A 10,323-nucleotide genomic window follows, 5' to 3' on the forward strand; every position below is an offset into this window, starting at 1 on the left:
CACCGGTGTCCAGTCTTTCCTTGGAAGTGCATCTTTTTCACCCAGAGTGAGATTTTCGAGTCCTGGCACCCTAGTTGTTGTTAAGAGGTATCTTTTGTCCACTGGTGCTATCTTGTCTGTGTGTTAACGTATCAACAAATTTCCCCTAGGGTATTCAGCAGTTCCATAAATGCTCTTTCTTTCTTTTCTTTTCTTTTCTTTTTTTTTTGAGACAGAGTCTCACCATGTTACCCTTGAAAGAGTGCCATGCTGTCACAGCTCACAGAAACCTCCAACTCTTGGGTTTCAAGCGATTCTCTTGCCTCAGCCTCCCACGTAGCTGGGACTACAGGTGCCCACCACAATGCCCAGCTATTTTTTGGTTGCATTTGTCATTGTTCCTTAGCAAGCCCTAGTTGGGTTCAAACCTGCCAGCCTGAGTATATGTGACCAGCACCCTACCCATTGAGCTATGGGTGCCACCCATAAATGCTCTTTCTGAATGCAGCCCCATTTCTCTCTCTCCTGCAAATCAGGAAGCTTCTGGAAAAATCACCTGTCCTCATGACCTTTCTTTTATTTTCTTTTTAAGACAAAGTCTCCCGATGTTACCTTGGGTAGAGTGTTGTGGTGTCACAGCTCACAGCAACCTCCAACTCCTGGGCATAAGTGATTCTTTTGCCTCAGCCTCCCAAGTAGCTGGGACTACAGGTGCCCACCACAATGCCTGGCTATTTTTTGGTTGCAATTGTTGTTTAGCAGGCCCAGGCTAGGCTTGAACCCGCCAGCCTCAGTATATGTGGCTGGCCCTCTACTCCCTGAGCTACAGAAGCAGAGCCTTCTTTTTTTTCCCCCCCTGAGAGAGAGTTTCAATATGCCACCCTGGGTAGAGTGCTGTGGCATCACTGCTCACAGCAACCTCAAATTTTAGGCTTAAGCGATTCTCTTGCCTCAGCCTCCCAAGTTGCTGGGACTACAGGTGCCCGCCACAACTCCTAGCTATTTGTTGTTGTTGTTGTCATTGTTGATTTTAGCTGGCCCAGGCTGGGTTCGAACCCGCCGGCCTCAGTGTATGTGGCCGGCACCCTACCCACTGAGCTACGGGTGCCACCTGTCCTCATGACCTTCGATGTTCATGCATCCATGGGTGACCCTTCTCCCTCTCTGCACTTCAGCCATCCAGGGTCCCTAAGACCTCGTAGGTAAAGTGTGTTACTGAGAGACCAAGCAATTCTGCCTGTTCTCAGGGACTCCTGGCCTCTGCCTAATTTAGGAGTTGGCAATTCTCCTGAAGAAGTTGCCGACGTGCCCAGACCGATTGGGTTGGAAGCTTGAAATAGTTGAACGTCTAATTTTTCCAGTTTTATTACTCTCCGCAGAGGCCCATTTCATTGACAGCAAGTGAAACCTTGCAGTGCTAACTAGGTGTCAGTGTCCACAGATATAATCCAACTCTGACCATTGAAATGAGTGAGGAAAAAAATGATCTACTGAGGTATTTTTCATGCCTTTTTCTTGCCTGTCCCGTTAGAAATATTTTAACAATCTTCTTAGGATCCAACAACCCTAAAAGTCCTTTTCCCCGTAGCTCTGCTGGGATTTTTTTTCTTCTTCTTTCTGGAGGATCTATTTCAAATTGCCTAAATATAAAATAAGTAGATAGTTACACAGATGGAATTGTGGCTCGGTAGGCAAACAGACTTCCTCAGCTTAGCTGGGAATGTTGAACATGAAATGATTCCTTTGACGCAGGTGGATTGCCAGAGCTCACAGGTTCGAGACCAGCCTGAGCCAGGGTGAGACCCCGTCTCTAAAACTAGCCGGGTGTTGTAGTGGGCCCCTGTAGTCCCAGCTACTCTGGAGGCTGAGGCAAGAGAACTACTTGAACCCAAGAGTTTGAGGTTGCCATGAGCTAAGAATCCACGGAACTCTACCAGGGGTGACTAAGTGAGACTCTGTCTTTAAAAAAGGGGGTGACTGCTTTGGGGACCACTGGGTGATTCCCCCAACTCAAGTGCAGCTCAGCTGCTGGAGTTTCAGGCAGATGTGACAGAGTTCCACAGGCTGGGCAGCTTAAACCACAGACATTTTTTCTCTTATATTCTGAAGGCTGAAAATGTGACATCAAGGTGTCTCGGGCTGGTCCCTCCTGAGGCCTCTGTCCTTGGCATGTAGACACTGTGTTCTACTTGTGTCCTCATGGGGTTGTCCCTCTGTGCGTGGCTGTGTCCTCATCTCCCTTTTTCTAAGGACATCAGCGCTGATAGATCAGGGCCCACCCTGGCCACCTCATTTTATCTTAATCACCTCTTAAAAGGTCCATGTTCAAGGTCAGTGACATTCTGAGACACCAGCTCAGGAATTTGGGGAAGACATAGTCAGCCGGTAACACCTGTCAGTCCTAACAGTTCCATTTTTGTCCCCGTGAACAGTTAACAACATTGGTGCCCACAGTTATCCGTTATTGATTACTTTGATGTCCAGTCAGATCATCTTACTCTCCCTTCTTTATAAGTCACATGGGACCTTCTCCCGGGGCTTGGAATCCTGAAATAACTGCTGCTAAGTCTGAGGATAAAAGAAAAATTCTGAGTGTCTCCTGTGCTGCCTTCTCCCCTGACCAGTCTCTGTGTATCCATCCTGGTTCTTGGGCTGCAGATGCTGTATCTGACCTCTGATCGCCACCTTTCGCCTCTGCTCACAAATTTTTTCTTTGCCAAGTTACCTCATCTGTTCTTGCTTGTTATTCTTCATTTTGTTTGCTGTCTGAGGTGGGAGACAGGGCTTCTTCTGAGGGCTTTTGTGAGCTTTGCCGTCACAGGTGACCTCAGAGGACCAGTTAATTAATTAAGTAATCATCAAAACCCTGTTTGATTTTTATTTTAGTTTATTTTTGTCTGAAGCGAATTTCTGAGATGGGGTGAGCATTCATGGTGGGACACATGTACTGCACGTCTCATTGTTCCAGGAAAGATGGGAGCTGTGTCGATTTTTGTTTATTGATCCATTGGTGGGTTGATTGATAAGTTCTTTTCAGCCTGTTAACCCCTTGCTTTAGGTGTCCTTTGAGAACTGCTGGCCTAAGGACTCCCTTTCCTGGAGAATTTACAGTATTGAAACCATTTATTCTTATGGCTGCTGGTTCTCACCCAGATGTAGGCGTCTGAGGGTAGAGATTGTACCTGGTCAGCCCTTGGACACAACACCTCACACGCAGCTCTGTGCACAAGACACAGATAAATGGTATCCAGAGCGTGCCAAATAATGTATACCTATTTTAAGAAAGAAAAAAGAAACTGTATTAAAATTGTAATACCCACGTTACCTTTGAGTTCTTCAATTACAAGAGATACAACATACAATGTAACAAACGTTATGAGTATATACAGAGTATTCCAATTTTAACACAGTTTTTCCCTTTCTTAAAACGTGTGTACATTTTTTTGGTGGCCCCTGTGACGCTGTATGAGCTGTGATGATGATGGACAGATGGCGGGTAGGCAGGTGGATGGAGATAGATAAAGGACAGACGATGTTAGGTGCACGATACACAGATAATTAATAGATGATGTGTGGATTATAAGGAGGGAGATGATAGATCCCTTTCCCAATACATAGATAATAGACGTATGGATAATTCAGGGATGGTAAGTAGAAATAGATCACTGGATGGAGGGATAGATGATAGATTGCTAACTAATTGATAGGTGATAGATATACAAGATAGGATGATAGATAGATGGATAGATATACAGGTAGTTAGTAGATGCTAGTTAGATAATGGACACAGACAGATCTAGATAGTAAGATGCATAGATTAATAGATATCAGGGGAGTTAACAAAAAGAAGATAGTGGATAGATATAGAGGTGGATAAAAATAGATGGATAGATACTGGATAGATAATAGAGGTAGGTAATAGACAGATCTATCTATCTATTATCTATGACTCAGGGGTCCTCAAACTATGGCCCGCGGAATATGGGGAAAGGGGAGGGGGGGAAGGATGGGTGGAGGGAGGGTGATTGGTGGGATCACGCCTATGGTGCATCTTACAAGGGTACATGTGAATCTCTCTAAATGTAGAATATAAATGTCTTAACACAATAACTAAGAAAATGACGTGAAGGCTATGTTAACCAGTTTGGTGAAAATATTTCAAATTGTATATGAAATCAGCACACTGTACCCCATGACTACATTAATGTAAACAGAGATGATTTAATAAAAACAAAAAATTACGGCCCACGGGCCACATGTGGCCCACCGAGGGCATTTATCTGGCCTGCCGGGTGTTTTTGCTGCCACTGCCCGTCCTGCTTAGCAGCCGAGTCATCCCGGGACCCGCAGTCTGGCCCTCCAACAGTCTGAGGGACAGTGAACTGGCCCCCTGTTTAAAAAGTTTGAGGAGCCCTGAGTATGTAATAGGTACATAGGTGATGGATAGATAATAGAGGTAGGTAATCAGATAGATAGATAGATAGATAGATAGACACATACATACATACATACATACATGGGACAGGTAGATGTATTTTACTTTGTAAATTTGAGTCCTGCAATTTGAGTCTGTAATCGTCACTTGCTATGGAGGTACCAGGAATTCTCTTTCCTTCTTGATCCAAGGGTGGGGGAGACGCATCTACAGGACCCCTTGTAATAGGTGCTTTTTGGAATCTGCCCCAGTGAATGGAATGTGAAAGCCTAGGACATGCCCTGGGGAACTAAGCCTAGGAACCCTGTCCTGTTGTATTTAGTGGGTGGCCTTGTTTGCAGTGCTGTGTCTGGGGGAAGACATCACACTTGTCCACCAGCTGCAAGTTTTAATCTCCACAGAGAGCAGCAGGCTGGACTGCAGGCTGTGTGGCCTCCCAGCTGGGCTGTTTTGCCTGTGGACGCTGCTGGCAACAGCCTCTGTGGGCCCACGAATCAAGTTGTTGAAAAGTTGCTCCAAAATCGCCCATCATTCACATACAAATAGACTTAAAATCGCCACAAACTGGATCTTCTATTACAGTTTCTTTCTCTCTTACTGAGACACTAGGAAAGGTTTTCGTTGCTAAAACGATATATTTTTCCATTTACCACCCTCCACGGCCCCCTCATAAATCCTCGAGTTGAGGTCTTGTCAACAGCTGGTCTGTGCAGAATCTAAATTACACCTGGGACCACTTTGTCCTAGAGAACAGATCTTTTCAGCTGGGGGGGCGTCTTTGTTGTAACTTGGGTGATCACACCGTCACGCCTGGTTTTGGCATTTTTCATTGCTTTTATTTTTGTCTCTGATCCAAGATCAGAAGGCTCTGGGTGGCTTTTCAAGACTCAAATACGAAATAAGGAAAGGAACATAGGAGACACGTGTATGGGTGACATTGTAGCATCAGGAAATGTAGAAGCCTCTAGGTGACTATCTCACGTTTACAGATTTCTTACACTCTTTACGCATTTTACCCTGCTTTGGTGGAATGAAAGGCTGTGCCCCATGGACATCTAAGAACACAGAATAGTAGTGGACTCCATGGAATTTGCGACTCTTAGCTCAGCGGCTAGGGCGCCAGGCACATACACCAGAGCTGGCGAATCCAGCCCAGACCTACCAAACAACAATGACAACTAGAACCAAAAAATAGCCAGGCATTGTGGCCAGCACCTGTAGTCCCAGCTACTTGGGAGGCTGAGGCAAGAGAATCGCTTAAGCCCAAGAGTTTGACATTGTGGCCATGGGCTGTGACACCACGGGATTCTACTGAGGGTGATAAAGTGAGACTGTGTCTCAAAAAAGAAACAAAAATGTGACTTTTGTGAGAGGACGGGGCGGTGGCGGGGGACCACAGGAGTGTAACTCTGGCCTGTTTTTTGTTGATTTTCTCAGTGGCCGACCAGGCCTTTGTCACGCTAGCCACCAATGATATCTACTGCCAAGGGGCCCTGGTGTTGGGCCAGTCTCTGAGGAGCCACAGGCTGACCAGGAAGCTGGTGGTGCTCATCACACCTCAGGTGTCCATTGTCCTCAGGTAAGACTGGGGGGGGGTGACATCTGGGCCCCACTGCCACCTCCCCCAGGTAGAAGCAAAGTCACCTGTATTTTAGGAGGTTGGAGGAATTGTCCCAATGACAGACCATTCTTCCTTAACCAGCCTGCGTGGCTGGTCCCCACAGTGGCATCTGATGCTTGTAAAGTCCTTTTATATCATCATGATCACACGCAACTCTGTCAGAGTGTATAACCAGCTTTGAAACACATAAAGAAATAATATTGTGGCACCTGTAGTCCCAGTTACTCGGGAAGCTGAGGCAAGAGAATCACCTAAGCCTAAGAGCTGGAGGTTGCTGTGAGCTGTGATGCCACAGCACTCCACTGAGGGTGACATAGTGAGACTTTGTCTCTAAAAAAAAAAAGTAAATAATGGTTGTAAATGTTTATGAAACTATGCAAGTTTATAATAATCTGTAGGCAATATCCTTATTTCATAAAGGATGGGCAGAGAGAGACTCATATTAGCACATAAGTGGTATAAAAAAGTACAGATTATTGTGTTAATATATTTTTTTGTGACTATGAGAATTCACATGAGAGGCATTAGGGAGTAAAGTGTAGAATTCACATCTGAGATGCACCAGTAATGATCATTTGTGCATCAACCACTGTTACGTAAAGCATATTAAAAACATCTATTATAGGCTCAGTGCCTGTAGCACAGTGGTTACGGCACCAGCCACATACACTAGGGATGGTGGGTTCAAATAAAGCCCAGGCCTGCTAAACAACTATGACAACTGCAACCAAAAAATAGCCGGATGTTGTAGTGGGCAACTGTACTCCCAGCTACATGGGAACTGATGTAAGAGAATCACTTAAGCCCAAGAACTTGAGGTTGCTGTGAGCTGTGATGCCAAGGCACTCTACAGAGGGCAACATAGTGAGACTCTGTGTCAAAAAACAAAAAACATATATGCAGAGGGAATGACAGAAATAGAGATATGGTCTCATTTTATAATCTTCTTTGTCTTTAGAGCAAATACATAAACAAGTGTGTCTAATGGGCCTGGTGCCCGTAGTACAGTGCCAGCCACATACGCCAAGCCTGGCGGATTTGAATCCAAACTGGGCCAGCTAAACAATGACAGCCGCAATAAAAAAATAGCTGGGTGTTGTGGAGGGCACCTGTGGTCCCAGCTACTTGGGAAGCTGAGGCAAGAGAATCGCTTATGCCCAAGAATTTGAGGTTGCTGTGAGCTATGATGGCACAGCTCTCTACCAAGGGCGACATACTGAGACTCTGTCTCAAAAAGAAAAAAAAAACATAAATGTGCCTAATGGATAATTTATGAGGTGTCTCTTAAACGTTACACATTATGTAAACAATAATCTTTTCTCTCATCAGCCATAAACCACTTAGAAAAGAGTTGATTTTATACAAAGGAGACAGGGATGCATTTAATATGCTACTTGAAGCAAGAATTGAATGTCATATTCTTTAACCATGATACAATAAATCTAAACATTGATAGCAAAACTTAAAAGGGAACAAGCAAATTAAAAAAAGAAATAAAACAAGTGTCACGTCTGATATTTTTAACGAGAAGCACTCTCCTCCATAACTTGTTCAGGGAATAAATGTAAACTTGAATTATATCGTAGGGGGAATTGATTCATCACGGTCAATTTAACAGAATTTATATATAATCTGGAATAATCGTTACAGTGTGATTGCCACCTTTAAAACCGAGGCAGGCAGCTAACGTACTGTAAAGAAAAACTTAAATCAGCGAGGAAATTATCCAGTTCAAATATTTTTAAAATTAAAACAACCACAGGGCACAACTATAAGAAGGACTTGGCCTGACAGATGCAGTCAGAGTAACCTGGTTCTTTGTACCCTCAATGAATCCCCAACACTAAAAGTAAATAAATAAAATAAAAAGTGAATAAATTAATGAATTAAATTAGAAAACCAAAAAACATAGTGAGGAAAGCAAAAGGTAGGAAGAAATTCACAAACGTTAAATAAAAAACAGAACTACTAATTGGGAATAACAAATCCAAGTATTGGTGTTTTTTTTTCTTTAATAAACCTTCAATTAGAAAAAACATAATTGTACAAAATTGAAATTTAAAAAGTAGACATTTGGACACAATTTTATTTTATTTTATTTATTTTTTTGAGACAGAGTCTCACTATGTCGCCCTGGGTAGAGTGCTGTGGCATCACAGCTCACAGCAACCTACAACTCTTGGGCTTAAGTGATTCTCTTGCCTCAGCCTTCCAAGTAGCTGGGACCACAGGCACCCTCCACAATGCCCGGCTATTTTTTGGCTCTAGTTGTCATTGTTTGACAGGCCCGGGCCGGGTTCAAACCTGCCAGCTCTGGTGTATGTGGCTGGCACCTTAGCCACTGAGCTACGGGCACTGAGCCATGGTCACAATTTTAAAAGTAAATATTTCAGAGGAACCTTTTGCAAACAGTACGGGAAGTGTTGAAAAAATGCTCACTTGGTTCAGCGTCTGCAGAAATAGAAAACATTTGCTGGCTCATAATCACGGGACAAGTTCAGAATGTTTCCAAGGCCTCTTCTTGTAGAAGTAGCCATGTCTGGGCAATTTTAAGGGAAGTTTTGTTAAATTGAGAATGATGAGTTAATTCCAACGCTGCATAAACTAACTCAGAGCCTAGAAAATGACAGATGTGTTCACTTATTTTGAGAAACCGTCATCATCTTGAAAACTTGATTTATAAGTTGGATTGTGTTTTCCTAGGAATTTAAAAAGCCCCCAAATATAAAATAGTAATAAAATAAAACAGGTCTAGTTGTTCAGTCAAGTAGTAAATAGTGCTTAATCTAAAAAAGCACTAAAAAATGTATCTATGGGTGTAATTTATCACATTAATATGTCAGAGAAAAGAAGGATCCTTTTTCTGTAAAAATTAAACATATAACAAAATAGAATTCCAGATACATTATATTGTGAATCTCAAGGTACACACTTTAGGTTTAGAAATATCTTAGAAGAAAATGTTTCTCAATGCCTGCGCTGCTGACGTGTGGGGCTGGAGGACTCTGTGTGGGGGGTGGGGGGCGTCCTGTGCACCTGTGATGAGCCACATGCCGGGGCCCCTCCCATGAGAAGCCAGTAAGATTTACCCTCTCCGCAGTTGTGACAGCCCAAAATATCTGCAGACGACTGACCGAAAATATCTCCACAATATTTTATTCACCTGAAATCAGGAGATGCCATCTTAAATTAAGCAAAAAAAAAAAGGAGACAGAAACAGGTGTAGTTGAGAAATAGGATGTGTGGAAGGCAGACAAATTGAGGGACACGGAAATGTAAAGATCATGACTGAAGGACTCTTACAAACACCTGTGACATTTGCACGGGCTGACCTGCGGCATGTCAGAAGCAAACTCAATGGAGGGATGGACCAGTGGGTATCAGCCATGGACAAGCTACATTACATCGTAGCTTTCTCCAAAAAACTCAATCATGTCAGGACATGAGGAGCATTCTTAGGTGTGTTGATAGTCAGGTTGGGCTAGAGGAACTTTAGCATTTTTTAACATGTTACGGTGTGAGGAATTTTATGTAACAAATAGTCATAAAATGATTGCTCACAATAGCTCACGTCTGCAATCCGGGCACTCTGGAAGGCCAAGGCAGGTGGACAGCCTGAGCTCAGGAGTTTGACACCAGCATGAGCAAGAGCGAGACCCTGTCTCTACTAAAAATAGAAAAACTAGCCTGGCATCAGGCACCTGTAGTCCCAGCTGTTTGGGAGGCTGAGGCAGGAGGATCACTTGAGTTCAGGAGTTTGAGGCTGCTGTGACGATGATGCCTCTGCCCTCCAGTTTGAGCAAAAGAGCAAGACTTAGACTCTCAAAAAATGGTAATAATAATAATAATTACGAAACACAAGATATTTTATGTACCAGTAACAAATAGCACCACCCGAGTATAATGTACATCCTTACTTTTCCCTCAAAAATTTGGGTGAAATGTGCACCTCACACAGATCAAAAGATGGTAGATTTGGGTCCCAGGTTGGTGAGCAGGGAAGGCACGTCCTGGCCGGGGACTGGGCTGCCGAGTCCTCACTGCACGCCCGCCGCCTCCGTGTTGGGCACCCGTCTTTTCCAGGGCCATCCTCTCGAAGGTGTTTGACGAGGTGATCGAAGTGAATCTCCTGGACAGTGAGGACTACGTGCACCTGGCCTTTCTGAAGCGACCGGAGCTTGGGGTCACCCTCACCAAGCTGCACTGTTGGACCCTAACCCATTACAGCAAGTGTGTCTTTCTGGACGCAGACACTCTGGTGAGTGCAGGGGAGCTGTGTCGACTGGAC

General features: G+C 44.0%; 1 protein-coding gene across 1 annotated transcript in view; it reads left to right on the forward strand.

The window, feature by feature from the left end:
* The window catches only part of GYG2 (glycogenin 2), a 36,439-nt gene that overhangs the window by 603 nt on the left and 25,513 nt on the right, over nt 1–10,323 (forward strand). The window contains exons 2-3 of the mRNA XM_023515061.1: nt 5,814–5,993; nt 10,119–10,293. Coding sequence (XP_023370829.1) covers nt 5,814–5,993; nt 10,119–10,293 — 355 coding nt within the window. The remainder of the gene's footprint in view (nt 1–5,813; nt 5,994–10,118; nt 10,294–10,323) is intronic.

This window comes from Otolemur garnettii, unplaced genomic scaffold (assembly GCF_000181295.1).
Source record: "Otolemur garnettii isolate 467f Iridium unplaced genomic scaffold, OtoGar3 scaffold00065, whole genome shotgun sequence".
In the NCBI taxonomy this organism is placed as follows: Eukaryota; Metazoa; Chordata; class Mammalia; order Primates; family Galagidae; genus Otolemur; species Otolemur garnettii.